The sequence below is a fragment of the Leptomonas pyrrhocoris genome (assembly GCF_001293395.1).
Source record: "Leptomonas pyrrhocoris isolate H10 chromosome Unknown, whole genome shotgun sequence".
Lineage (NCBI taxonomy): Eukaryota > Euglenozoa > Kinetoplastea > Trypanosomatida > Trypanosomatidae > Leptomonas > Leptomonas pyrrhocoris.
In genome coordinates this window covers 653,640-679,107 of record NW_015438357.1, presented here as the reverse complement: position 1 = coordinate 679,107, position 25,468 = coordinate 653,640, and the positions used below count along the sequence as shown (strand labels likewise).

General features: G+C 55.5%; 11 protein-coding genes across 17 annotated transcripts; all 11 read right to left on the bottom strand.

Moving 5' to 3' along the window:
• Positions 1–678: 678 nt before the first annotated feature.
• ABB37_00204 (hypothetical protein) lies at positions 679–2,222 on the bottom strand (the record flags this gene model as incomplete). Of its 2 annotated transcripts, none has more annotated exons than XM_015796315.1 (1): positions 679–2,222. In XM_015796315.1, the coding sequence occupies exon 1, from the start codon at positions 2,026–2,028 to the stop codon at positions 679–681; it is 1,350 nt and encodes a 449-aa protein (XP_015664323.1). In that variant the 5' UTR covers positions 2,029–2,222. The 2 variants fall into 2 exon arrangements, with proteins under 2 accessions (XP_015664323.1, XP_015664324.1); XM_015796316.1 differs by having other exon boundaries at positions 679–2,059.
• Positions 2,223–2,476: 254 nt separating this feature from the next.
• On the bottom strand, positions 2,477–4,009 carry ABB37_00203 (hypothetical protein). Its single transcript, XM_015796314.1, has one exon. It carries the CDS (start codon positions 3,883–3,885, stop codon positions 2,887–2,889), a length of 999 nt encoding a protein of 332 aa, XP_015664322.1. The 5' UTR covers positions 3,886–4,009; the 3' UTR covers positions 2,477–2,886.
• Positions 4,010–4,550: 541 nt separating this feature from the next.
• Positions 4,551–8,355, bottom strand: ABB37_00202 (putative mitochondrial hypothetical protein; the record flags this gene model as incomplete). Its single annotated transcript, XM_015796313.1, has 1 exon — positions 4,551–8,355. The coding sequence occupies exon 1, from the start codon at positions 8,115–8,117 to the stop codon at positions 4,551–4,553; it is 3,567 nt and encodes a 1,188-aa protein (XP_015664321.1). The 5' UTR covers positions 8,118–8,355.
• Positions 8,356–9,239: 884 nt separating this feature from the next.
• Positions 9,240–9,755, bottom strand: ABB37_00201 (putative COP1-associated protein; the record flags this gene model as incomplete). Its single annotated transcript, XM_015796312.1, has 1 exon — positions 9,240–9,755. Exon 1 carries the CDS (start codon positions 9,678–9,680, stop codon positions 9,240–9,242), a length of 441 nt encoding a protein of 146 aa, XP_015664320.1. The 5' UTR covers positions 9,681–9,755.
• A 554-nt stretch (positions 9,756–10,309) lies between these two features.
• ABB37_00200 (putative COP1-associated protein) lies at positions 10,310–11,004 on the bottom strand (the record flags this gene model as incomplete). 2 transcript variants are annotated; one of them, XM_015796310.1, is made up of 1 exon in its annotated part: positions 10,310–11,004. In XM_015796310.1, the coding sequence occupies exon 1, from the start codon at positions 10,823–10,825 to the stop codon at positions 10,310–10,312; it is 516 nt and encodes a 171-aa protein (XP_015664318.1). In that variant the 5' UTR covers positions 10,826–11,004. The 2 variants fall into 2 exon arrangements, with proteins under 2 accessions (XP_015664318.1, XP_015664319.1); XM_015796311.1 differs by having other exon boundaries at positions 10,310–10,941.
• Positions 11,005–11,655: 651 nt separating this feature from the next.
• Positions 11,656–13,177, bottom strand: ABB37_00199 (hypothetical protein; the record flags this gene model as incomplete). Of its 2 annotated transcripts, none has more annotated exons than XM_015796308.1 (1): positions 11,656–13,177. In XM_015796308.1, the coding sequence occupies exon 1, from the start codon at positions 12,982–12,984 to the stop codon at positions 11,656–11,658; it is 1,329 nt and encodes a 442-aa protein (XP_015664316.1). In that variant the 5' UTR covers positions 12,985–13,177. The 2 variants fall into 2 exon arrangements, with proteins under 2 accessions (XP_015664316.1, XP_015664317.1); XM_015796309.1 differs by having other exon boundaries at positions 11,656–13,147.
• Positions 13,178–14,407: 1,230 nt separating this feature from the next.
• ABB37_00198 (hypothetical protein) lies at positions 14,408–15,968 on the bottom strand (the record flags this gene model as incomplete). The annotated part of the gene is made up of 1 exon (XM_015796307.1): positions 14,408–15,968. The coding sequence occupies exon 1, from the start codon at positions 15,755–15,757 to the stop codon at positions 14,408–14,410; it is 1,350 nt and encodes a 449-aa protein (XP_015664315.1). The 5' UTR covers positions 15,758–15,968.
• Positions 15,969–16,160: 192 nt separating this feature from the next.
• Positions 16,161–17,346, bottom strand: ABB37_00197 (hypothetical protein). The gene has a single exon (XM_015796306.1). The coding sequence runs from the start codon at positions 17,074–17,076 to the stop codon at positions 16,843–16,845; it is 234 nt and encodes a 77-aa protein (XP_015664314.1). The 5' UTR covers positions 17,077–17,346; the 3' UTR covers positions 16,161–16,842.
• Positions 17,347–17,744: 398 nt separating this feature from the next.
• On the bottom strand, positions 17,745–20,322 carry ABB37_00196 (putative GTP-ase activating protein; the record flags this gene model as incomplete). Its single annotated transcript, XM_015796305.1, has 1 exon — positions 17,745–20,322. Exon 1 carries the CDS (start codon positions 19,623–19,625, stop codon positions 17,745–17,747), a length of 1,881 nt encoding a protein of 626 aa, XP_015664313.1. The 5' UTR covers positions 19,626–20,322.
• A 387-nt stretch (positions 20,323–20,709) lies between these two features.
• ABB37_00195 (hypothetical protein) lies at positions 20,710–23,338 on the bottom strand (the record flags this gene model as incomplete). 2 transcript variants are annotated; one of them, XM_015796303.1, is made up of 1 exon in its annotated part: positions 20,710–23,338. In XM_015796303.1, the coding sequence occupies exon 1, from the start codon at positions 22,882–22,884 to the stop codon at positions 20,710–20,712; it is 2,175 nt and encodes a 724-aa protein (XP_015664311.1). In that variant the 5' UTR covers positions 22,885–23,338. The 2 variants fall into 2 exon arrangements, with proteins under 2 accessions (XP_015664311.1, XP_015664312.1); XM_015796304.1 differs by having other exon boundaries at positions 20,710–23,050.
• Positions 23,339–23,791: 453 nt separating this feature from the next.
• ABB37_00194 (60S ribosomal protein L30) lies at positions 23,792–24,204 on the bottom strand. 3 transcript variants are annotated; one of them, XM_015796300.1, is made up of 1 exon: positions 23,792–24,204. In XM_015796300.1, exon 1 carries the CDS (start codon positions 24,164–24,166, stop codon positions 23,852–23,854), a length of 315 nt encoding a protein of 104 aa, XP_015664308.1. In that variant the 5' UTR covers positions 24,167–24,204; the 3' UTR covers positions 23,792–23,851. The 3 variants fall into 3 exon arrangements, with proteins under 3 accessions (XP_015664308.1, XP_015664309.1, XP_015664310.1); XM_015796301.1 differs by having other exon boundaries at positions 23,792–24,202; XM_015796302.1 differs by having other exon boundaries at positions 23,792–24,199.
• Positions 24,205–25,468: the final 1,264 nt, after the last annotated feature.

Below are 25,468 nucleotides of genomic sequence, written 5' to 3'. Positions count from 1 at the left end.
GGTGCGTGAGAGCAGAAGTTTAGGAAAGGCAAGGCGTAGAGGTGAAGGACAAAACGCTGCCGCTGGTCCTGTCAGCCCGCATCCACAAGTCCTCGCGACGAATGCGGAGGAGAGGCTACGTCGTTGCAAACATAAGCTCGATAAATGCACCTGACAATGCAACCACATTTTTTTCTTTCAAGAGAGAGAGAGGCACCTCACGCGCCTTGGTGTACTTCTTCATCTCACCGTCGAGACAAGTTGATCTGCCACTGAGTAATGTCTCGTTTTTTTTTTCAGGACAGGTTGTGAAAATGTGCGAACGGATGGCGTTTGGCATCGATTCTCGTTGTGGTGGTTTCTTTCGTTAGTTACTTACGTGTGTATTATACGGCATTTCTTTGCTTTATATATTTTTTTATGTTCTGAAAAGAAGCGGGATGGCCAGCAAAGCTCACACACGTGCGCACAAACATGCAGAAAAGAGGGAAGCAAAAGAAAAGAAACGCAACTCCAACTCCCACCGACCGCCCACATCGATTCTTTTTCCCAGGATGCGTTGAAACTTCTTCTTTTTCACGGCAGCATGCGAACAGAAACGGAGCCGCTGCAGGCGCAGAGGAAGGGGACAGCTGAGGCCGCCCCCCCTCACCACCACACCGATTCCCCCGCCGTTGCCGGGATGGCCTTTTGGACATTCTACGATTTGCCTCGACTGCCCGTATTGAAGGCGGCCCGTTTTCGCTCCTCCTCGGTGACGGCCTGCTTCTTCGCCAGTGCGCTGAAGTCCACCCCGGGACTCCACTCCGTGTCCAGTCGATCACGGGACCACCGCACCAGCATGTCGTCCACGCAGCCGCAGTACCCCGCCGGACGTCCGGAGTGGCAGTGGCACAGCTCGAACTTGGCGGCATCGGCTTTGGCAGAGGAGATTGTAGTCGTGGTTGCGGCAGCGGCAGGGCTGGAGGCCGTGATGGTCTTCTCCGTTGCCCCGCTGCCTCTGCCAGCCTTGTCCGTCTCCTTGCCCGCCTCCTGGTCGGGCGAGATCCAGCTCTTCGACGTCTCGGCGAAGTAACTCAGCGGCGGGCACGTCGGCGGTGCCTGCAGGGCCAGCATGGGCATCGAGTAGTCCGCGAACTGGTTGCCGACGCAGTTGTCCGCGGGCAGAATGCCGAACCCGTCCGGGATGTAGAGCGGGGCGCCCTTCCCGAGCAGCCACTGCACCGTTTCGACGCTCTCCATGGCCATGGCGGCGTGCAGCGGGGTGCGGCCCCAGCGGTCGTAGACGTGCACGCTGCCGCCGCAGCTGCTCAGCAAATCCAAAATCTCCAGCTGCTCTGCCAGTACCGCCATGAAGACGGGGCTGTAGCCGTGGAACATATCCCCCGGCGCGGGCACCTCATCGCGCAAGAACGACATGTTGTTCGGGTTCGCACCCGTCTTGAGGCACTTGGCGCACAACTCCTTGTGCCCAGTGATGACGGACAGGAGGAGGTACGTGGCGCCCTCGCGGGAGCTGGTCAGCACGCCGTTGCGCAGCTCCGGGCAGCGCTGGTCAAAGAAGGCGCTCACAAACGGCAGGGCCACCGAAATCTCGCGCGCGCCTTTGGCCGCCAGCGCGCCGCTGCTACCGCCGCCCGCCTTCTTGCCGTCATCGCTGCTCAGTAGCTTATCAAATGACTTGAGCACATTCTCCTCCTGTGCGGCGGTCAGCTGCACCTGATGCTTGCTGCGCCGGATACCGTCGAAGGCGCTGAACGGAATTGGGATGGACATGGAGAAGTTGCGGATGTGACGACGGTCTGCGTAGTCGTAGGAGCAGAACGGGTCGAGCACCATGCTGCCCATGCCACCCTTGTCGAGTCCTTTAGTCAGGCGCTCCAGCAGGGCTGGCGGGAAGGACAGGTCGCCGTTTGCTGGGGCGTTAGAGGAGAGGTACAGTCCGGTAGGGGAGTCGTCGTCGAGGGCGGCGCCAAGGCTGCCGTTTTGCTGCAGCGCCTGGTACACGGCGAGTGCCTGTGCGTTGGTGCTGTTGAATTTGCGCTGCATGGCTAAAAACTATCTTCTTCTGTTTGGTGCTGTCAGGTGAGTACAACATAAGAGAAATAGATGCATGAGACCGAATACCAGTCACAGGAAATAAAGGAAAAAAATATATATACAAGACAGAAGAGAGAAGAGAAAAGAAGTGCACAGATATGTGTGATGTGGGGGTTCAAATTGCATGAGTTGCCGGAGAGGCTTTTTAGTTGCCGGCACAGGAGGGGGACAAAAAGCGTGGGGCGCAAAGAAAGGTGTCTCACTTTTTCCGGTCGGCCAACAAGACAGGTATTCCAGCCGAGCTGCTCACTGGAGTCCTTTTGGAGTTATCCAAAAATTCATCATGCAACTCTCGAGGAGGAGGAGGAGGGGGAGGGGGGAACAGAGCCGTCAACATGCGCCACGGTTTACTCTGGGTCAAGACGCTGACTAGAGAAGCAACAAACGCTAAGTACTTGAGGTACATGGGAGGAGGTACAAAGGGGCTTTTAAAATAGAACGCACAAAGCAGGAAAACGAAAACACGAAAGAGGTTTTTGCTGACGTCGGCGTAAATCGTTGCACGTACGTGCGAGACTCCTGTGCTCTTCTGTATGCAGCTCTTGCCTCTCTGGCGTCAGTTGAAAGGATATGCGCAAGAAGAAGAAAAAGAGGTGGAAGAATTATAAGGTACTCTACGAACAAACAAGAAGTGCTACTGACCTGAGTGGGATGCCGCGAAATGAGAAGTGAGCGCAGACAGCAGTGCTCGTGCAACAAACAAAAATCGAAACACCTATAACGAACGCAAGTGACGCAGGGAAAGCAGAGCAATAAGCGGAAGGAGAGGAAATATTGGGGGAAAAGAGGACTCGCCTTCAAAGGGGTTCATTTGTTCTGCGCCCGACGTGTCAGCTCGTTCTTGAGCTCGCCATAGCGGTGGTACTCACCGGTAAACCCGTGCCGGTCGTGCCGCCCAGGACGCACACCGTTGAACTTCTCAAAATCGCTCTCAAAGCGGTGCAACACCTGCTTCAAGGTGCGCTTCTCCGTCTGCAACGCGTCGTCGGACATGGCGGTGACATCGTCGGTGCCCAGCTGCACCCGCTCAATTCGTTGCATCCAGTCCGGCAATACAGCGCTTGAAGTCGACCCGGCAACACTGGCCGTTGAAGATGCCCGACTTACCGCCACCCCGCTCGGCCTGCCCGCCGGCTTCGCTGCCGCGGCGTTGGCTGACGCAGACGACTCCTTCGCGACGGTGCCGCTGTCCCGTGTACTCTCGCCGCGGCTGCCTGCGGCGGTAGCTCCACCTCCAGCCCCAGACGAAGTCGCCGGGGCAGTCGCCGCCACACTCTGCGAGACCTCGCGGACCGCGACGGACGGCTCTGTCCCGCCCCCGTGCGGCGCCACCGACTGCTCCACCCCTAGCACCTTCATTTTGATGGCGCGGTAGAGCTCATAGATGGAGCGTAGGGACGCTTTTTGATCAGGGAAGACGTCCGCCTGCCCCGTCGCCTGGCGCACCGTCGACTCCCACTCGTGGATGCGCTGCTTCATGTCCTTCTTGAACTGCCTGCCCTGCTCACTCGTCATGCGCGAGATCGAGGTGGGGAAGTTTGGATCACCGGACTCCTTTGCCAGCTGCAGCGACGCCGCCTCGCCGCGGTACTCCGCCAGAAGTTGTGAGCCGAGGAAGTCGGGTGAGGGGGCGCGGGCGCCGTAGGTCTGTTCGACGCGCTTGCGCTGCTCCTGCTGCAGCGTGTTCACGCTCTCAATGGAAGACTTTGGGTAGACCCGGAAGTCTTCGCTGACGGTGTGCGTCTGCGAGAAGCTCACATCGTCGATCACCTGCGTGAGGATTTGCGCTAGAGGGTCGGCCACCATCCCGCCAATAAGAGACCTCTTGGACAGTTGTCTAGAAGTAATTACCAATAATAATAATAGTAGACGGAGCTTCTCCCTTGTTCACCGGGGTCAAGAAACTCCGTTGCGTCGGTTGCTTCCTACTGTGGGACGAACACAAAGGGATTTCCGTGAGGGAAAGAAAGGCGGAGAGGAGACAAATATCGCATTCTGCGCATCAAAAAAAAAGAGTAGAATGTCTCTCTCCTTTTGTATGTTTAATTCCTTTTGGGGGTGTTCTCTGCTTGCAATGAGATGCCAGTGGAACGCTAAGAAAGGGGAAGCGAAAACGGTTTTCCTTTCCTGGGGCCGCCCGCCAGCGCGATGAACTTTTATGTTCTCTTTCAGTTTTTTGAAAGTGCGGGTTTATTATCATACAATATGATGATGATGATGATTGTGATAGCGAAACTGTAAGTACACCCCGAAACCGCCTCGCAACAAACCGAGCCAGTACGAGAAAGAGAAATAGGAGAAATAAATGACTCTCAACACCACAACCATAGTTTTTCCGTCTTCATTTGCTCAAGGCCGGTCGATCCAGAGTTTCACAACAGCACATGGTGCTGTCAATTCACTCAACGAAAGGGGAGAAACAACAACCACCAATTCAGTGAAAGAAACGGAGGGGAAAAGGCAAGCCACCACTACGAGGGAAGCAGCCCACTGCTCCTCAAGTTCGCGAAACGCAGCTGCTGAGCTGCCATGGCAGACAGCAGCGGGTGCGGTGCGAGATGCGGCGCAACACCGGTAGATGACAGACACAACATAAGCTGCACCAGCCGCGGAAGGCCCTCCGCGCCACACTGGTCCACCTGGTACAGCACCCCGCCCGTCTCCTCTCTCCAACCGAGCGTCGACAGCGAGAGGAGGTCGACGTCCTCCACGCCGGGCACCTCACCACGCACGAGCAGCTCGCACGCCGCATTCAGCACGGCTGCGCGCAGCCGGTCGGCCATCTCCGCCGGGCTTGCGTGGTGACGCACGTAGGTATCGACGACGGCGTCACGCAGCACGCGCGCCGCCCCGCCGCCGTTGCCCGCCACCGCCGTGGCAGCGCCGTAAAACCCACCGCGAGCGCTGCGCACGCCCAATAATCCCTCACGCGCCATCGCACGTGTGCAGCTCTCCAGCAGCGCGTTGGGAGACACGGAATGGGGCGCGGTAGCGGCTGCCTTGGTCTGCGCCGCTTCTTCGGCCGTTGCCGCGGCGGCCATGGAGGCAAGAGTGGCAGCGCCGTAGGCGTCGATCAACGCAAAGGGCCCTAGGCGCAGTCCAAGGTGCTCCTGAGCGGCGGACTCGATCCGGCTGGCATCCGGCAACGACTGCGCCATCACCAGCGCTTCGCGGCACAACGCCAGTAAGAGGCGCTGCGGAGCTGGGCCGGCCGCCACGACGTGCGGGGTCTCCTTGCGCTGCAAATACGCCAGCGCGGCCACCAACGTGTCTTGCTGCAGGTCAACCGGCCACTGCGGTGCGGCGAAGAGGCGCACCTGCTGCACCGAGGCGTGGCCCTGTTCATGGAAGGCGGAGGTGGAGGAGACGACGGCGGCGCAGGGCAGCAACGCCAGCACCGCGCGCACCGCAGCGTCCTCGCCGATGAGGATAACGTTTAAATACGGCAGCCGCCCTCGCTGCGCAGCACTCGCCACGAGCTGCGTCTCCACCAGCTTCACCGTGGCCGCGACGGCCTTGTCAGAGCAATCCAGCAGCACCGCTGCACCGGGCGACTCGGAAGCGGCGGTGAGCGCCTGCATCTTTGCGGCCCACGAGGACGTTTGGTGGTAGGGAAACGCGAGGAAGCGGCGGTGGGGCAGTAGAGGGAGGACGTGTCGCAACGAACGGAGGCGCACCTGCACGGCGTGGGCTGCGCCTCTGCACGGTGGTGCGGCCACACAGGCTCGAACAAGCGCCGCGCTACCGTCCACGTCTCCTGCGGCGTCTTTCTTGCTGTTGCCTTCATGGAACACTTTCTCAGATTCAGCTTGGGCGGTCTCACTCCGGCACAACACGCTCATCGCGTACGTGTACCACGTGGTCTCCATAAAACGTGCGTCCACCCCAGACACGGCAGCCGGAGATGGCCGCACCTTACGCTGGAAGTCGTTGCTCCAGAGCAGCTTCTCCATCACCCACTGGCGCTGCATCGGAGTGCGACAGAGATACCGCAGGAGAACACGCTCGCACCACAGAGACCACCTAAAGGTGCCCGCTGCGTGTGACACAACGTCTGCCTCAACGGAAGACGACGGTGACGGCTCCCCCAGGCGAAGCAATCCAACGCCTTCAAGACTGCTTGCGTCATAACTGTGCAAAATTGGCACCCACTTGATGGTCGACTGTGAGCCGCAGATGCGCTGCAGTGCGGCGACTGTGCAAGTCGAAGGGTAGAAGCCGACTCGTGTCAAAGGAAAGCCGACGGACATCGCCGGCACCGCCGTCGCCCGCCCGGAGCGGAATTCCGTGATGGTGGACGCCCGCGCAGGCAGCAGATACCGCTCTGGACACGCAAAGAAGATTTCCGCACCGAGGTCCAGTACGGGACCCGCAGCACACGACGCCAGCGCCACAAAATGTGCCTTTCCCTTCATGCAATGTACGAGCTGATGGAATTTCTGCATCACCGCCTCCTTGGCCTCGACGTAGGCGACGCGCTGCTTCAGTGAGAACTCTGCGGGCGACTGCACCGAGCCAAAGAAGGTACAGTGCGGCAGCGTGCACCACGTAACGGTGACGGGAGACGGTGGGGTAGTCCCACTGGCACCACTGCTGTTGCCATTGTCGCTGCCGTTTGCAATCATCTCTCCACAGCGCGCCTCTACCGCATCCAGCGCACGCGAGACGGCTTGTAATGCAACCATGGCGCCAAAAAACGATTTACGCAACTGCACGGTGAGGCCTCGCCCCGGCATGACCGACGAACCGGCAACAGACACAGTAATGCAGTTTTCACTGTCCTGCTCGTCAATCGACTCGGACGCCGGTGCCGTGTTTGCTGCTCGTGTCATGACACCGCGCCACACTTCACCAGGAAGGCGCTCGACCACTGGGGTCTCGTGCACCTCCGTTGCGTTGGGCCTCGCTGACAAGTTACTATCGTGCTCGATGGAGTCTTCAGTTGGTGACGACGCTGCATCCGCCGTGGTCGACTCGGCGCCTCCCAGGTCGGAGGGAATTTCGTGCCGATTGAGACTGCTAGCGATGGTCATTGGCAGGGGCTGCAATTTCCCTTCACGGCGCGCAGAAGACCAGTCGCCGGGAGACTCGTCAAGAGGAGGAGGAGGCGTCGCTGCTGCGGCCGTTTCCGCGGTCTCTGCGTGCGAGGCGCCGGTGCGGACCGCCCTCAGCGGGTGCGTGGCTTTGCCATGGCGCACTGCCTCCTCCACGCGCGTCGACAGCGAGGGACGCAACGCTTCAAACAGCTCCTGCTCGCTCGCATCCGCCTTGATGGAGTTCATGGAACCGTCCGCCTCCGTCTTTTCTGGAGGAGCGATCGAGACGTGCAGGGACGCAACGACTAGGGAAGCCGGTGGGGTCGCGGCTGTAGAAGTCGGCGCTTGCGGCTGAGGTGGCGGCGGCGGTGGTGGTGGTGGTGTTGGTGATGGAGGAGGCGCCGCTGCCTTGCCATGGCCTAATGACTGCCCAAGGCGGCCCGTTGCCACGACCGTGCGAGATAACGGCGATGCACTTTTGTCTGTGGGCTTGTGTGACATTTGGGATGGCTTACCGTTGGCGTGATGCGCTCTGGGGGCAGAAGTGGATGCGGCCTTCGGCGCTTCCGGTGCGGCCTTCGGTGCTTTCGGTGCGGCCTTCGGTGCTTCAGGTGGAGACCGCGGTGCTTCCGGTGGAGACCGCGGTGCTTCCGGTGCGGCCTTCGGTGCTTCAGGTGGAGACTTCGGTGCTTCCGGTGCGGCCTTCGGTGCTTTCGGTGCGGCCTTCGGTGCTTCAGGTGGAGACCGCGGTGCTTCCGGTGGAGACCGCGGTGCTTCCGGTGCGGCCTTCGGTGCTTTCGGTGCGGCCTTCGGCGCTTCAGGTGGAGACTTCGGTGCTTCCGGTGGAGACTTCGGTGCTTCCGGTGCGGCCTTCGGTGCTTCAGGTGGAGACTTCGGCGCTTCAGGTGGAGACTGCGGTGCTTCCGGTGCGGCCTTCGGCGCTTCCGGTGGAGACTTCGGTGCTTTCGGTGTGGCGTTCGGTGCGGGAGGGCCAACAGGCATTACAGGCACCACTGAAGGAACAATGTGTCTCGTCGGAGGTGCCGGCGGCGGCGGTGGCGGGGGCGGGGGGGCGGCGCTCAACCGCACAACGGAGGTGCACAGAGATCGGTAGACATTTTTCACCGCGCTCGAGCGCCGTGCCTGACGAGGAAGCCGTTGCTGGACCCTGCGCATTGCACTCAGAGAGCACAGCTCAAACGCCCGAGTCAGCCGATTTGAAACGGCTGCGATATTTGCTGCAGCAACAGCAGGTGCCAAGGTGTAGTCAAAGGTGCGAAGAGCCGCAAAAGAGGAAGAGAGCGATAAATGTGAACAGTCACAAAGAAGAAGAGGCGTTAGGTGTTCAAAGATAATGGAAGAACCTTTCATCTCGTCAGCCATGCACAGCAGCAACAAGGTTATGGTACAAACGTCTGCTCCCAAATGTGACCTGTACGACTGAGGAAATCAGCGGAATCGATTGACTAAAAAAGGAGGGGCTAACTCTTCACAATCCCAGCAGATCAGAAGTTCCATGGAGAAAAAAATTCCATCTGGCAACTGAAACGTAGTTGCCAGCACCAGAACAGCAGTTGTGCTGCATTTCTTCTGCACCTCTGTTGACTCTTTAGTAAAAAGATTGGTTTATTTTTTAATGGTTCTTGCGAGGAAAATGGGTCGTTGTGTTTTCCTTTGTATCAAATAGCGATAGTGAAAGACAAAGAGAGCAAGACAAAGAAAAACAACACCACCGACCTACAAGAAGGAAACAGGAAATGCGTGTGCAGGAATCGGAAAAGCGGGAAAAAGAGGATGCAGCCGTGTGAAGCGAAAAGAAGAAAACGTTATGAAAACTACACAACGAAGTGCTGCATCGCCACTTCTGCATTCAGCATTAGAGTTCTTTTTTTCTGCACCTTGTTCTCGCAAATGCCTTCTGTCGCCTCAAACAACCGAAAAATTGCGCAAGTGAAAAAAGGAGATATAAATATGCGGCAACTACGTATCGTTCATTGAAAAGCAACTAGCAAAGAAGAGAAAAAAAAGAGAAACCGCAACCGTTTTACCACTCCTTTACGGGTGGCTCGTTCTTGTCAATTAGAGCGTTGAAAGTATACAACACAGTTGTCGCTGCTGTTTCGCTCATGCGGCCGCTGCCGGCTGCGGCGCGTTGTTCAGGAACCGACGTCCAAAGGCAAACTGGTCCACGATGACTGCAGCACCGACAACAATGGAGTAGAAGCCGCCGATTAAGCCAAAGAGGCTGGCGGTCCAAATGGCCACGCCCAGCGTTCCAACAAAAATCATGAACACCGCCTCACCAAGCCACTCATGCAGGGCGCCGAAGTACGTCTTGCTAGCCGCCAAGTTCATCTCGCACGAGGTGAGGACAAGGCCGAAGATACACATGTAAATGGCGAGGACCGGGACGGTCAGGTCGAAGAAGTTCAGGAGATTCCCGATGAAAGCGATAAAACCAAAGATGACGAGGACAGCGCAGTCAACCAGGACCAGAATTCGCACGACGCGCGAGCGCTCCTGCGGAGCGGCGGCTGGGGCGGCAGCGGCGTTACCTACGTTCATCTCTTTTCCCTATAGCGTCTACCGTTCGTCAAGTGTTGCTGTGTGTTTGTGGGTGTGTTTGTTTGGCAAAAACCTGTCAAGGTAAGGGTTTAGGTTGATGGGGAGGGGGACGGAGGACGGAAGAGTTAAAAGGGGAGGAAAATAAAGTCCGCAAGAGTTGGGCAATTCACCTCGATTTGTTGCTCGGAAGACACGGACCCGCAAAAACGGAAAAGCGAAAGCCGGGCGAAAGAGGACCAACAAAGCACAGGGTCAGAAGAATTCCGGCGTGTCTCCTAAGATATTGTTGCTTGCCTTTCTGCGTTGCTGCTTTTTCGTTTTCTTTTTTAGGCCGAGCTGTAGATGGAGAGCGTTACGCAAACAAAAGCAAAAAGATACTTCTTCAGTGTAGAAATATATGTAGACCAGATGGGCCAGGCACAAAAAAAAAAAAGATTCACCCCTTCCGACTTTTCACCTTTTCTTTCGTTACCGTTCTTGCCTAAAGAAAAGGGACAAGTGAAGAGTGCGTCGAAGGGTTCGAAACGTTACGGGGTGAGCACGCCGGAGCGCGTCGTGATGATGGCTTTGGGTCCTCCTCTTTTCTGTTGTGGTGCTTGATCTTCGTTTTCCTTCTCCCTCTCTTTCTTTTACACAACAGTGGTCTCTGTCGCCCGCGTGCTGCCCGCACCCTGCGGGTTCATCAGTTTGTCTGTGATGCACAAGCCACCAATCACGACACTGAATATGCCAGAAATAAAGGGAATCAAGACGCCGGCGTACGTGCCAACCCAAAATGAGATGCCGAGAGTGCCAACAAAGATAAAACAGTACGCGAGGCCCGCCTTGGTGCACAGAATGCCGAACATGCGCTCTGCAATGGGGAGCCGCAGCTCGGCCATCACGCACAGAGCGCCGAACGTCATCATGTAGATAGAGAGGAAGAAATGTGACACACGCTTAGGCCTGATGCACGCAAACACGAAGGTCAGGAACCCGCACACAACCAGAGAAGCGCAGTTCAGCCACACAAGCGCCTGGGCCCATTTGCTGTACGATGTACGGGGGTACTGTGAAACAGGAGCAACGGCGCCGATGGTGGTGGCGGGCCCCGGAGCCGCCGCCGGAGGGTCTGCCTGGGGCTTGGAGCTTGAGAAGAAGTTCATCACTACAGAGGAATTGCGTTCTTTAAAAAGACCGCTTAACAAATCGGTTGTTGCTTTGCTATTTTTGCTAGTCGCACCAGTTGTTGTTGTTTTTCTTTTCAACAACCGATTCCACTGAACGGGTGAAGTGAGGGGTTTCCGTCGACGATAATGGTAGAAATTGAACAAAGAGAATTCCTGTTTATGAGGAAGGAGTGTACAAAGGAGAGGAGAATTGCACAGACGGGCGACAATAAAAGAGGTGGCGATCGTCCACGAAAGCGTTCGAATCATCATAATAATGCTAGCTCGAATACTGCTGAGCAACACATTCTAATGAACTATCCCTAACTGCTTGCCCTTCATTCGCAGACGTCGGTTTTACAACGCCGCTGAGAACTGTTTGTGCAAACCGTTGTCCAAGGCTCCGTAGCGTGCCGCAGCTTCTACTCGGTTTCAATACGGGATGTAAGACAAGCTACGTGGCTCCGCGAAGGAACAGAACACAGTTTAGCAATATTGCCAGCACATCTGATAAACACCAGACTCGCCGCTTAACGTTCCCACGAAACTTCGAATTGTCCTCACGGCAATCGTCTGCTGCGAGCATAAGGGGGGGGGAAGGGAGGGGGAGGGCCATCAATAGATGGGATGAAAAGCTGGCGTTTATGCACCGCGAAAACGGGAGGCCACAATAAACGCCGCATCTGAGCTGCTTTGTTTTCTCTTCTTTGCTGTGAAGTAAAAAACATTTTAGAAGGCAGTCTTCTTGAAATTAGCCCCACCCACAGGGATGGGTGCTTCCTCATTCATTCATTCGTTCTTCTCCTTTCATGCGCGGCTCTTGCAGCTTAGGCAGTTTTTGGCTTGCTCGTCTTCTCCGCCACGTGCATGAGGACGTGCAAGGGGAAGTCGGTCAAAAAGCTGCCCTTCTCTTTCCACACGTCGATTGGGTTGGGCAGGTAGGCGAGGTGGCCGCCCACTGGCGTTTCCACAAACACCACGTTGGGGTGTTGGTCCGTCAGGGCTTGCCACTCCTCGTCGGTGTGCGAGATGCCGGTGATCGGGTCATGGCGAGACGCCACGCAGACAACGGGGAGCGACGGGTCGGACTTCTGCAACCACTTAAAGCCGGCCGCGTCCTTGTAGTATTCTGCCGGACCCTCCTCGTACCCGAAGTGAGGAGCTATAATGTGCTCGACAAAGTCGTTGGCGGTCTTCAACTTCGCCATCTTCTCCTCCAGCTCCTCCCTGTCCTTGAACGATGGGAGACCAGGCAACCCTTGAATCATGAGATCGGCGTGCTTCAGGGCGTACTTCTGCATTGCAACGACCATCGGCTGTTGGTAGTAGAAGGCGCAGCGATCCAGGATCTCGTGGTGCACGAACATGTTGTACGGCGCGTTCATGCTGACCATGCCCTTCACCGGAAATCCCCCCGGGTAGCGAGAGGGGTCTTTCTTGAACTCATCAAACTCCTCCACGATTGCCTTGACCACCGTCGTGCCGCCGGCGCTGAAGCCGAGCAAAAAGACAGGCAGGTCCTTTCCAAAGCGGGCGCGGATCTGATCACGGCCGAAGCGCTCGCGCAGCACCGTCCGCGCGTCTTGCGTAAAGGTGATGCACGTGACGCGCGGCTTCGTCAACGGAGCAGAGCCCATGCCGCGCGGACTGAGCACGCAGAGCTGAAACCCGCGCGACGTCGCATCCCGCGCCAGCCGCTGCACATACGGCGTCTGGCTGTAGTTGCCCACACCTGGGATAACGAGAATGACACCCCTCGCTGCAACGCCCTGCGGAACGGCCAGCCAGTCGAGACAGATCGGGTTGCCATCAAAGCCGTCCACCAGCTCCCGTAGGTAGTGGACACGGCTACTCCGCCACAGGTTACCGATGATGGTGTGAATGTCACCGTTGTAGAGCGGACCGCTGTAGATCATGTCATAGGTCAGGCCAAGAAGCCGGAGCAGCCGGTCCGACGTCGCCGTGTCTTTCTGGGAGGCGATCACCTTGATGTGGCGCTCCTTGGATCGGCTGTAGGTGTAGGGGCGGTGTCCCGTGAGCCACTCCCAGACCGTCACGGGCACCTTCACCAGCAGCGTATGCACCCACCGCGGGATGACATAGAGAAAGACATGGACAAAGGTGTGGAGGATGAAAAGTTGAACTTTCACAAGCATTTTTAGGTAAGCTATAGTTACTCAATATAGAACGTATACCGTTGTTATTACGTATATTGTTTTCTTCGTTACGACTGCAGCGAGTCCGCTCCTACTTTCTTTCGTACCGAGCACTATCCGACTCTCAGTATTCGCAAGATTAGGGTTGGAAGTAAGTCTTCCTGTACAAAGACCGATAAAAATATATAAAACTGGGAGAAAGAGCAACAGATTAAAGGGAAAAAAAGGAAATGGAAAGAAAAAGAGACGAGAACGCTGCTGTCAAGAGCGCATTGTGTCACAACGACGAGCACACTACTTCACACAACATAAAGATGCGTTTCTGTGATGAGGAGAAAACCCAAAATGCGTTGCATACTCGGCTTTGTGTGTTCAAGCGAGAGAGAGTGGCACTTTTCTTACTTCAGAGGGAGTAGTGGCAGACTCCACCGTATTGGCGCAACAAGGCCTCACCAAAAAAGTATTCCTACTTCATTATCGCTTTCTGATCTTTTTTTTGAATTGCAGCCATATATGAGTTTTTGGTGAGGGAACATGGTGCATGCAGGTTGAATAGGCACCGAACTGACAACTGAACACTCACGTCACCGACCTCTTTCCCTCATCACGCTAGGACAGATAGGAACAGTTCTACTTCGCCTTCTGATACATCATCTGTTTTCCTCGCATCTGCAGCCCAAACAGTCATTGAGGTGTCAGCAGCTACGGAGACGCTGAGCAGGCTAACGGGAAAAAAAAAGATACAGCACACACTCTCTTTTTTTTCCAAAAAAAAAAGCAAAAGGAGAAATACAACGATGAGTGAAAGCGAGACTATTCAGTGGTAAGCAAGGCTACAAAAAAAGACACCGCAAACGAAGGATAGGGGTAAATGATCGATGAGATACTGTCAGCCTAAGTAAAAACACACTTAAAAACAAAAATGCGAGCGACAAAGTCATGGACACATACATACACATGTGCGCCTCGTTACACCCACACGCGTGTGAGTCGCGTTTTTTGTTTGTTAATGGGCAGTGAGTGAGAGAGAAAACAAAAATGTATAGCATGGGTACAACCGTGGAGTGTCCGTGCAAATGCGCTTCTATGCATGTAGGCACGTCGCACACCCTCTCGCTTAAACGCTAACTGACCAGACGTACCTGATGTGTACGTGCCTCTTCACTTCACGTTTCCAAGTGGTCTCGCACGTCGCGCTGCACTGGTACCTTTATTGAATAGAAAACAACAGGGGGGAAAAAAAGAGCTGTTACAGACAGAAAACCCTGAGAGAACGGAGGTTGGCGTTCATTTCTTGCCTTGTCTTGACTGCCTCACGTGGGAAACACAACCGAGAAAAGATATATATAAGAGAGAGACGCAGACATTAGTGCACACAGAAAGGGAGGGGGAAAGCACACAGCTTCGGTCGCCACAGCAGCCTCTACTGCTGTTTTTTGCTCTGACGCGAGGCCACTACGTGATCCAACGCAGTGAGCGGGAATGTCTGAAGGAAGCTGAAGGGGTGCATCCACTCTTGCAACGAATTTTGCACAAAGCCGAAGTGGCCGCCGGTGGGCACCTCCACGTACACGGTGTTGCTGTTCAGGTTGCACGCCGCCTGCCACGCCGCCTTTGTCACGGCGTAGCCGACGATCGGGTCATCGCGAGTGTTGAGGCAGAGCAGCGGCACATCGTGGATCTTCTCCACGTACTGCAACGAGTCGCTGTCCTTGTAGTAGGCAAAGCGGTCTGGGTAGCCGAAGTGGGTGGCCACCACGTGTATGTCAACATCCGTCGGCTCGTGAATGAGCTTCATGGCCGCGTCAAAGTCCGTATGAATTAGAGGCAGCTGCTTCTTCTCCTTCTCCGTCTTTCCTTCCGAAGCAGACTGCAGCGTTTTGCGGTGCTTGCGCAGATACTTGCAGAGGGCCGCAAAGATGGGTTTCGCGTACAGCAGCTTGCCCATGCGTGTGCGCAGCATCTCGGCGGAGACGTACGTGTCATTTGGCGCGATCATCGACACCACCGCCTCAATCGGAAAGCCGCTCGCGTAGAGGGTGCCATTGCTCGCCTTGTGGGCCGCCGTCTCCTCGGCGACACACTTGATGAGCGTCAGGCCGCCACAGCTGTAGCCCACCGCAAAGAGCGGCAGCGCGGCGCCGAACTCCTTCTCCAGTATGTCCTTCTGCAACCGGTGGCGCAGCGCATGGCGAATGTCGGCGGTGAAGGTGACGCACGTGATGTTGGGCGTGGTGAGCGGGGCGGAGCCCATGCCACGAGGGGTTAGCAGACACACGTGGTAGCCGTGCCGCACCGCGCACCGTGCAAAGCGCTGAATGTAGTTGGACTGCCCATAGTTTCCTAGACCGGGGATGAGGAGAATAATACCCTTCGCGCGGGACGGCTCCGGCACTTTCAGCCAGTCCAGGCAAATAGGGTTCGTGTCGTCCGCCTTGAGCAGCTCTCGCTCGTACGCGACGCGGCGACTCGTGCGGGCGGCGCCGATGACGGTGTGGATGTGGCCACTGTACAGTGGGCCATTGTATGTCATGGCGGTGTGCAAGCCGAAGAGTCCCATCACCTTTTCTCCAGCCGTAGGGTCGGACTGCGACGTGATGACGTCGATGTGGCGCTCCGTGCTTGGGGCGTAGGTGAGGGGGCGGCGACCCGTGAGGAGCTGCCACAGCGTGACGGGCAGTTTAACGAACACGGCGTGAATCCATCGCGGAATGCGGTAGAAGACGAGATCCAGCACACAATGTACGCTGAACAAAATTATGCGCTCCAGCATGATGTCATATATTTAGAACTTGTTTTCCAAAAGAAGAAAAATATGTGAGGTAAAAAAAAATGCCGATTTTATAAGTGAGCGAGAGCGTGGCCCGGTCCGGGAATCTTCCCGGACTCCATAAATAGGTTTACTTTATTTATCAGCGAATCGTGAGTACAACTTGCACCCAAAAAATAAATAGTGTAAATCTCAAGAAATAAACGACGGTACTGTTGAAGAAAAAAAAAGAAGAGGACAGACAGACAGACAAGAGACGGAGGAAAGATGGAGAATTTGCCGCGGAATGCAGGAGCAAGAAAGCAAACAGGGAGAAAGAAGCAGGCTGATGCTTGGCTTCTTTTAAACTGCCCTTACCACGTGAAGAAAAAAGTTCATTCTAACTAATGCAAGTGATGCGCACTTTCACGAATCCGAAGCCGCTCTCCGACCTCCCTATCAAAAGCGAGAGACACCGAAAGAAACAAAATAAAAATTTGCGGTTACTTCTCAAGGAAGCTAAGCCTACATGTAGCGCCTTAGCTCTCCTTTCGTGCGATAGTAACGTCGCTTTTGGTGCGCCACACATGGAGCAACAAAGAAGAAAGAAGATGAAAGAAGAAAAGCACGTACTCAAACGGAAAACGGTGTTTCCTTCTTTTTCTTTTGGCCGTTAGTTACAAATCACTTTCGTTTCCTTTTTGATGCTTGGAGGAAAAATAAATTAAAAACACAAAAAACGGCAAATCCGGCTAGACCAGATGCGTTTTTCTTTTGCTTTTGCTTTTAAACTCGCTACAACACGTACAAACACCTGTACCGCCTCCATTTTCCCTTTCGTTATTATTTTGAGTAGCGTCGTCCCTCACACGCTCATCGAGTCACACCAACCGAAAGCTGCGCGCTGCTACCAAAAGCAACACGACTCCCTTTCTTGTTGTTTACCCACGTATGCAGGAACGCCCTGAAGCGGGAGAGTGCATGGCAGGGAGGGGGGGGGGGGGAAGAGAGAAAGCAAGAGCTGTGCAGCAGAGAACGGCAATTGCCCCTTCCTGCAATATGGACAGACTTTGACTTCTTTTCTTTCTCTCCCACTCACGTGCACTTTCTCACATCTTGATACTGTAGCGCGACGGCTTCGGGCCCAGCTTCAGCGCGAAATCGTAGGCGACGAGGACCACGAGGGGGATCAGCACCGCGAGGCAGCACGCCACCGGCGGAACGCCGTGCATCTTCTCCGTGTACTGGTTCAAATCCACAGGATCGAAGTGACGGAGAACGAGGAAGGTCAGGAGGGAGATCAGACCAGCCCAGATGGGCGCGAAAGTGTAGGTGAGAAACATGGTATGAAGCTGTACGGAAAGAGAGGGAAAAAAAATTTCAATTCGACGAGAGAAAAGGTCTTTTATCGAAAACAACAGAAAAAGGTATACGAAGAAAGCGAGATACGGAAAGAGGTGCAATTGCAGCCGTATTCTTCTCTACGAGAGAAACGAACAACAAAAAACTTCACGTGATAACAAAAACCTTTTCGATGCGAGAATTGAAGACACCAATGACGATGATGATGAAGGTAATGATAGTGACAATGAGGGTGGGCGACAACTCTGACTGTAGCCGGTGAAGCAAAAGGTCGTGGCGTGAGGAAAAAAAAAAACGACGGGAGCAAAGGCGAGGACAGAAAGAAAAAGTGTGGAGCGGAGTAGAAGGGAAACGAAATGACCTGTCGCACGGTAACGATTCCGGACGTAAGGAAAACGCGCGTTTACTAGTGAGCTCCTGAGAAGCGTGTACATCGATGGCCTGATTGGTATTCGAACAACAGCGATGATTTCGATAGACTCCCTGCTCTGCCTCTTTCGTGAAGGCGGATATCAAAGGCAAAGTCTGTAATTGAGGTGTTTGGTAAATCGTGTTAAAGCGTAATGCTTGTGGGTGCGCGCTTACCGCTTGTACCAAGCGGAGCACGCGAGAGAAAGGGAAAAAAAAGAAATAGAAGTGGAAGACTCCGCTACAGGAGCATCTGATACGACGTCAGGAACGTGATCTCCCACTGCTCCGTCGCGTTGCGCTGACTCGCCCGCTTGTGCAGCTGACTCCACGTGAGTGCCACCGCAAACATGGAGCTGGTGCCGGGCCGAAAGACCTCCTCCTTCAGCCACACCTCACCCGTCGCCAGCAGCTCACCCCTGCCACGGTAGACGGTGCAGTAGATGGGCTTCCGCCCTGCGCTTTCAATCCCCAGCTGCAGGTGCGCATCCCACGCGGTGGAGTGGTGCATGTGCAGCAGTTGGCGGCTGACGTGCGTGCGGAGGGTCTGAAAGCCGTTTGTCAAGACGCACACCGCCCCCGTGATGGACTCCGGCCCAACCAGCTCCTTCACCACCACATTCAGCAGCCCCGTGTAGCGCGGCGGACCGTCGTCGCGGAGAAGCGCCCGCTGCTGCTGTGTGGGGGAGGTGTGGAGGCCGATGTTGGCGCACCCCTGGCCGTCACGTGCTGCCGCGGCGGCAGTAGTAGCAGTAACAGCAGCACCACTTGATGCAGCGGACAGGCGGGACTGCTCGAGCCCTACTGGGTCTGGACATGGCGGCAGCGGCTGCGTCGCGCTGGGGTGTCGCCGCTGCGTAAAAAGCTGCTCGTCGTACTTCCACTGAATGTACGACTCACGAACATCAACGGAGGAAAACGCGGCGACCGGCTTCACTGGCGGGTCCACGCGCAAGGCCGCCTCGACGCTGTCCTCCGGGAAGGCCACGTAGTACTCCAGCTCTGCGTTCACGACGGCGTTGCCACGTGTGTGCATAAAAGCGATGTCCGCCGCAGGCCACAAGTCCAGTTCAGCGCCGCGGCACTTGTTCGACCACAGCTTGCGGTGCACGCCGATGCACTCAATGCACACAAAGGCGCCAAAGGGTTGTAAAAGGCACCACGATGGGAAGGCCGCCTCGCAGTCCGCACACATCTGATTGGCGGGCTCGCTGCAGATGCAGGAGTCGTACAGCGGGGAGTGCTGCAGGCGAACCGGCATAGCAGAAGCAAAGGAAGAGGCGGTGGCAGCGGCAGCGGGAGTGCTGTCCACGATGTTGTCCGGCAGACACGCTTCCTCATCCGCGTCTAACACTTCCTCCACAGCGGCTGCTTTGCGTACATCTTCCTGTGCAACGAGCGGCGACGAGAGGCTGGCATTCGCCACTCTTTGCTGCTGCTGTTGTTGCATCGCGTCGTACTCGCGCAGGACATCCGACAGCTGCAGCACCTCGTGATCCGACAGGACGCTGATGTCGGAGGACTGCCTCGTGTGCACTGGTGGGGCGTGGTACAACACTTCGGACTCGAAACGGTTTGGCACGTTGGCATGAGCAAACGAAGCTCGCCCACCGCCCCCCAGTGCGCCAACACCAGCGAGCCCGTTGCCAGTCGGAGAATCGGAAAAAAGGTGCGAATACTCCTGAGAAGCGCGCTGAATCGCCTGCAGGAGACGCCATTTCAGCATCTTGTCTGTCATGAAGAGCTGCACTGCGTAGTCTGCACCAGGTAATTCGGCGGTGGTGGCTCTCGCGTTTGCTTGGCTGTCCTTCCCCGGGGCAAAAATGTAAGCGCGGCGGTTGCCGAGAAGATCCACCTTTTCCGCATAGTCGTAGTTGACTAGAAAAAGCAGCAGCCGCTCATCCTCACCGCTGTACGCGCCGCCGTCCACGACGTGGCAGCCCTCCAAGTACACCTTCTCCTTGGCGTGCTTCGCCATGGAATTCTTCGGCTCGTCGAAGCAGTACAAAAGGTTGTTTGTATGGATTTCGATGGTGCGGTGCACCGTCGACGATCCCTGCGTGCCCCACTGCACATCGCACTCGCCGCCAAGGAGAAGTGTGTCCAGGCTGACCTCGTCCATTCGTGCACACGCAAAAAAGAAAAGAAGAAGAGCTATAGAGCCGTTGCAGTGCGAACCCACTAAATAAAGCTGCGCTCAGTAAATGGAGAACAAGCCAATAAGGAAATAAAGAAACAAAAAGCCCAATTAAAGGTGCAGCAGTAGCAACAAACATACAACAAAAAGTTTCATTTATTGATACAGAGCCAAAGCCGGCGATACGTGAGAGAGGGGGGGGGGGGTGAAGAACGAGAAAAAAAAGCTTCGGCAGCTTCGAGGAACGAGAGAGCAGTCCAACGTCGCGACCAAAAACAGCGTTCCCGACACTCATGCAAAATACGTCACTGCCGCGGAAAGAAGAAAACAAAGAACGAGAAAGAACGATTGTGGAACACTGTTCGACGACAGTTGAGAGCAGTGTGCAAAGAAGCAAAAAGGAATTACTGCCTCGACGGCGGTAAGGAGGAAGTCGGGAGAAGAGTTTCCCGCCTTGAGAGAACTCAGCTAAATTAAAGGGTGCAAACAGAAAAGAAAAGGAGGCTAACGCAGTTGCCTTCCTGTGTGCGTTAGCGAATCACGTGATCACTTGTTGGGCCAGTCGCACACACACACACACACACACACAAAGACGCAGACAAGAAAGAAAAACGTCTAGCAAATGAGGCCACTGCCTTCACTTCCGCTCAACGCGTGCCTGCCAGATGCGGACGTAGGACCTGCCGTGCGTGTGATAAGAAGGGAGGAGGGGGTTTCCGATGTGGTGAGACAGGAGAGGTGGGGATCAAAGAGATCGAGACGGAGACGATGAAAGAAGTCAAGAAAGGGGAAAAGCAGTGAAATACCTTTAGGAAGCAGACGAGCCATAACCAAAAAGAACAGCCTCCAACAGTACGTGGCGGGTTCTTTGCCCATTCCCACAAGTGCATCTTACATGACACGTCGAAGCGTGTACTCTCTCACCTGTACAGTGAAGCTCAAAAGACAGTATTCTTTGGTGGTCCCTTTCTTTTTCCTTTTGGCGGAGCGCGTCCATGTGCGCACCTTGTCTCTAGCACAGCAGAGCACAGGTAGAAAACTAGCCGTTTTGCAAACAGCACAAACCACGCTAATTCTCCATGCGTGGACGCTTGGCATCGGAACTGTCGTCATCGTTTAGCACCTCGAGAATCTCGTCGCCCATGACAGCGGCAAGTCGGCGCTTCACCTCGTCCACCTCGGCCTTCTTCTTACGCTCCTGCGCCGCTGCTCGCTCCGCCTGGCGGGCGGCGTACACCGAGTACGGCACCACGATGGCGTACTGGCCACGCGACACGTCGTTCACAACCTCTGATATAGTGAGCGTGGCGGGCGAAGTGGTGAGGGCGGACGGATCCAGTGGGCCGAGGTCCGCCACGGGCAGCACCAGCGGCGTCTGGCGCAGCGCCGCCGAGGCGTTGGCGCCCGTTGCACGCAGCAGATACGCCGGAAACGTGCGAGCGTACGCGCTGAAGGGCGGGACGCCCAGGTCCCCCTCCGACAGCTGCAACATCGCGACCGCCGTGACGGAGGTGCCGGCCATCACCGAAGACGAGGAGGAGGGCGATCCGTCGGCGTCATCCATCGCCTCCATCGTGGTGGGGCTCGGCGCCGCAGCCACCGCTGCCCGCCGCAGGTCCGTCTCCTTCTTGGAGGCCACACCGCGCATCGTGGCGGCGCTCCCACCCACGGCGACCATATAGAGCAGCGCCACGTGCATCCGCTCGCCGACCACGGCGTACGACTTCCAGCCCTTCCCGCTGATGCTGCTTCTCGTGTCGCTAATGCTTGCACCAGCAGGAGAAGTGGCTGTGGAGGTGGTGACGGTGTCCGATGGAACGAGGTCGGCAGGGATGAAAACGGGGCCGGTGTAGCCGCAGTTGTCGGCGTCTGCGACGCAGCGGGCGTGCAGTCCATCCTCCTCGATCCTCTCGACTCGCACGAGCAGCCGCGTGTACACGCTGAGCCCCGCCGGGTAGGTGCAGATGCGCTCCGCAGACACGCCACCTCCGTCCGTCTCGCTCATTTTCTTTTCCTGGATATGCTTGAAAAGTTTGCTGGCCAGCGCTTTTGCTGCATTTCCACTTAAAGGTCGTACACCGGTCGTCGTGGGTGTGTTGCGCCGCAGCACATTAGCAACATTTGGCGGGGCGGGAGGCCTTGCATTTTGCTGGTGGGTCGCCGCAACGTTCAGCAAGCCACGCGCAAGGTTGGAGGTGCGCAGCGTGCGCGCCGCTGTCGAGGGGAGCTGCACCTTTGCGACGGAGCGCCGCGTGGAAAAGACCGAGGCGACCAAGACGCGGAGCAGCTTGCCGCCCACCATGCCCTCGCCTGCGATGCTGAGACCACCGCCGGCGGACAGCTGCACCTGCACCTCGTCCCCGAGGGAGACACTCAGAAAGTTCGTGTGCGTGTTCACGAGGGTAAACGCGGCAGCCTGCTCCACCGAGGGGTAGAGCCCGGCGTCCACCGCGCAGTACGTGTTGGATGGCATGGCCACGACGTAGCCACGCACAACGCGGCCGTCGACGGGGCGGTCGGAGAGAGCGTGCCTAGCCAGCATCTTTGGCAGCGCCGCCGCCAGAGGGGACGTCGCGGTTGTGCCGACGTGCATCGCATACACGCCGTGTCGTTCCGCCAACGCGAGCTGCTGCTGCAGGAGGAATTCATTCGCGTCGTGCGCAGAGGCGAGGTGCAGCACGGCACAGTAGGGGCCTAGGCAGCTGTGACGCAGGGCAGAAGCTTGCTGCTCAAAGTCGGACCACAGGGCCACCTCTTGCTCCGCCGTAACCCGCGATGAGGTGGTGCGGGTAGTGGTGCCACGTCCGTGCAGTAGAAAGCTTTTCTCTTCAAAGGTGGCCATGGACGCGGTGGGGGTGGGCTCTGCCGTGCTTGCGGTCCCGCTGCTGCCGCCTGCACCGCTTAGTTCGGTGCACTGGAGTGTGGAGACGAGTGCTTTGAGTCGCGTACAGGTGACAGCCTCAGAGGAGCTGAGCAGCACGTCCGACCCGACGCACGGCGTCGCAGCCTCACTCTCCACCTGCCACGCCTGACCGCGTTGGTGCATGTCATTGCGAAGTCGGTCCGCGCTGGACAGCTTCTGGAACTGAATGCGCACCGTTGTCGTGTTGTAGTTGGGGTCCTCATCGTAGCGGAGCCACTCTACGAGCCCGTATGCGCAGCACGCACTGAAGAGTTGGGCACGCAAGGTGTCACTCTGCAGCTGTTCGGACGTAACGCTGATGCGGCGTGTAGTAGACGTCATTTCAACGGACCGCCGTTGTTGGTGTTTGTACTCCGGCGCTTACTGGTGTGTGGAGAGAAAGACTAAAGTATGGAAGCCGCTGAGCGCCAATATGCATAGTTTTCTTCTTTCTTTTCTCACTTGAGTGTGTCGCACGTGTATCTGTTCTCGCGGTAATTGCTCCGCTACGTTGTGGCACAAGGAAATAGAAGACGTCGGAAAAAAGAGAGGGAAACAGAAAAGAAAAGTCATCAGAGAAGACGCTGCTAACCCCGCACGTATCGGGTAAACAGAGTACGATGTGGGGGGAACACAAAAAAAATCAGCCTTTCCTGGAGAGAGAGGTCGACTGGAGGGGAGAGAAGAGTAAGGGGGAGTGTACAACAGGAAGCTTTCGATTCATCTTCCGGCGAATTTTTCCTGGTGCAAGCTTTCAGAATAAAAAAAGCGAAAACATGCACAGCTGCTAAATTCTAGCAGTTGAGAATGAAAGGGAAAAGGCAGAAAAGGAAAGGAGAAAGAGGGATAGGATGAATAATTCTCAGGCTAGGTCACTCCATTCGCAAGCTCCAAAATAAATAAATAAGCATGAGGGTGAAATCCCCGCGCATCACATTGAAAAAGTGGCGGTTCTTCGCACGCGTATGCAACAACGACGATGCTGTGCTGATCGCGCAAGGACAGCTCACACTTCTCAATGCACACGTTGGCTGTGTGGATTACCTACTGTACGTCTACACACGCGCGTGAAGTGTGGAAGAAGTCGTGCGGCACGTGTGCTCGCAAGGCACGACCAGAGCGGACGGTTAGCTGCCACAACTGAACTAACGGCCGTTTCGTCACTCGCCCATGTGCGGAAGCACGGTAAAGAGAAAAAGGCGAGTTAGACGGTGTTGCTGGTCCTGCTTTTCTTTTCGTGTGTTTAAAAACTAAAGAACAAAACTACAAATTAAAAAATGCGAGAGACTGTAGATTCACTTTTCATTCTTTAAGCAGTGATGTCGGAATCACCAACATCCGTCACGGACAGGACGCAGGTGCGAAAGTGCTTGCCGCACGTTGTGCCGAGGTCCAGGTTGTTTCCCGAGTAGTGGTGGATCGGGGTCTTGCTCAGGGTGCAGTAGTACTCCACCTCCGCGCGACGCACAGGCGGGCAGTTGCTGGCGATGACCACCAGCTTGCTGCGGCCCTGGCGGAGGGTCGTCAGCGCCTGCTGCGTGCCGAGCGTGTACTTACCAGACTTCATCACCAGCTGAAGCTTGGCGTTGATCGTGTCCACCTTAGACTTGGTCTTCTTGGCCATTTTTGCTGCGTGACAAAGGAATCTCACGGATCTACTCTGTTTTTTCGTTGTTATTTTAATCGAAGGTGAAGATGCGTAAATGGAAAAGAATGCGTAAGCGGGTGTTAGGATGCGTTCGTAGGAAGAACGAAAAGGAAAGGGAGGAAAGATCAAGAGAGGAAAGTGATGTGGGGGTTCCTCTCGACGTTCGCTATACAATTTTAAAATACCGAGGTTAGGCGTCAAATAAAACCTCGTGTTTGCATTCTGGCGATAAACTGGAAACGGTTGCTCGTGGCTTGTTGCGGCGCCGTCGCAAATCAGACACGCAACTGTCACCCACACACACCCGTCAGCCTCGCGTTCATCGCGCACGGAATCTCCAATGAATGCGGTGTTCGCTTCGCATTGCTCTCTCTATTCCGCTTCTTTCTTAAGGCAGCTCATTCGCTTTTCCGTTTTTCTTTATAATCCTTCTCTCTTTCGATCTTCCAAGGCATGTGATAGGAGCATTCCACGAAGGTGGTATTCGGCGAGGAGGGAAGGGTTAGAAAAAAAAAAACGGTAACTGAGAAGCGCGTACGCAAACGTGCTCCATTGTGATGTGCAAGGGTGCATGTGCAAGAAGGTGAAGAGAAATACAAAGAGAGAAAAATACACAGGAAACATAACCAAAGCAAAAGATGAAAGAGAACAAAAAAAAATTGATGAGGCGTCTAAGAACAAACCGGGAAAAATGGCGGAATACGTATGCATCAGGCGATAGAAAGGAAACCACGTACAAAGAGAGAGGCACATACAAAAGTGTAGACATATCCGTTACGGCTAAACAATGCATACTTCTGTTGTTCGTAGGTGTACGCGCTTACTCGAACACCACGGTGAAGTGCACGATGTGACAACGTGCTTCTAAATCGTTAAAAACTCTAATGGGAAAATGAAACAAATATATTCCAGTGATACATAAAAGAAAAGGGAAACGAAAAGGTGAAATCTAAGGGAAAACATACTAAAGGCATCGTTGACTCTCTCTTGATCCTCTCACGCCCCTTCCGCTTCGACGCTGGAAAAGCTTCTTTCGCGTACTCAGCACGATTGATAATTATCTTCTTAGCGAACAGAATCGCCACACAGGTATTCGGGGCCGCTTTTCATTAATGAAAAGGAAGACATCAAAGAATGCGCAGAGAGGCCGACGACTGTGGAGACTCCACGGATTCGTCGAGAGAGTATCGGTCATTCTTCAAACGAGAGTTGTGGGAAACAAAAATAAAAAATCCCGCAGATGGTGGTAAAAAAAAAGGAGAGAGAACGTGGAAAACC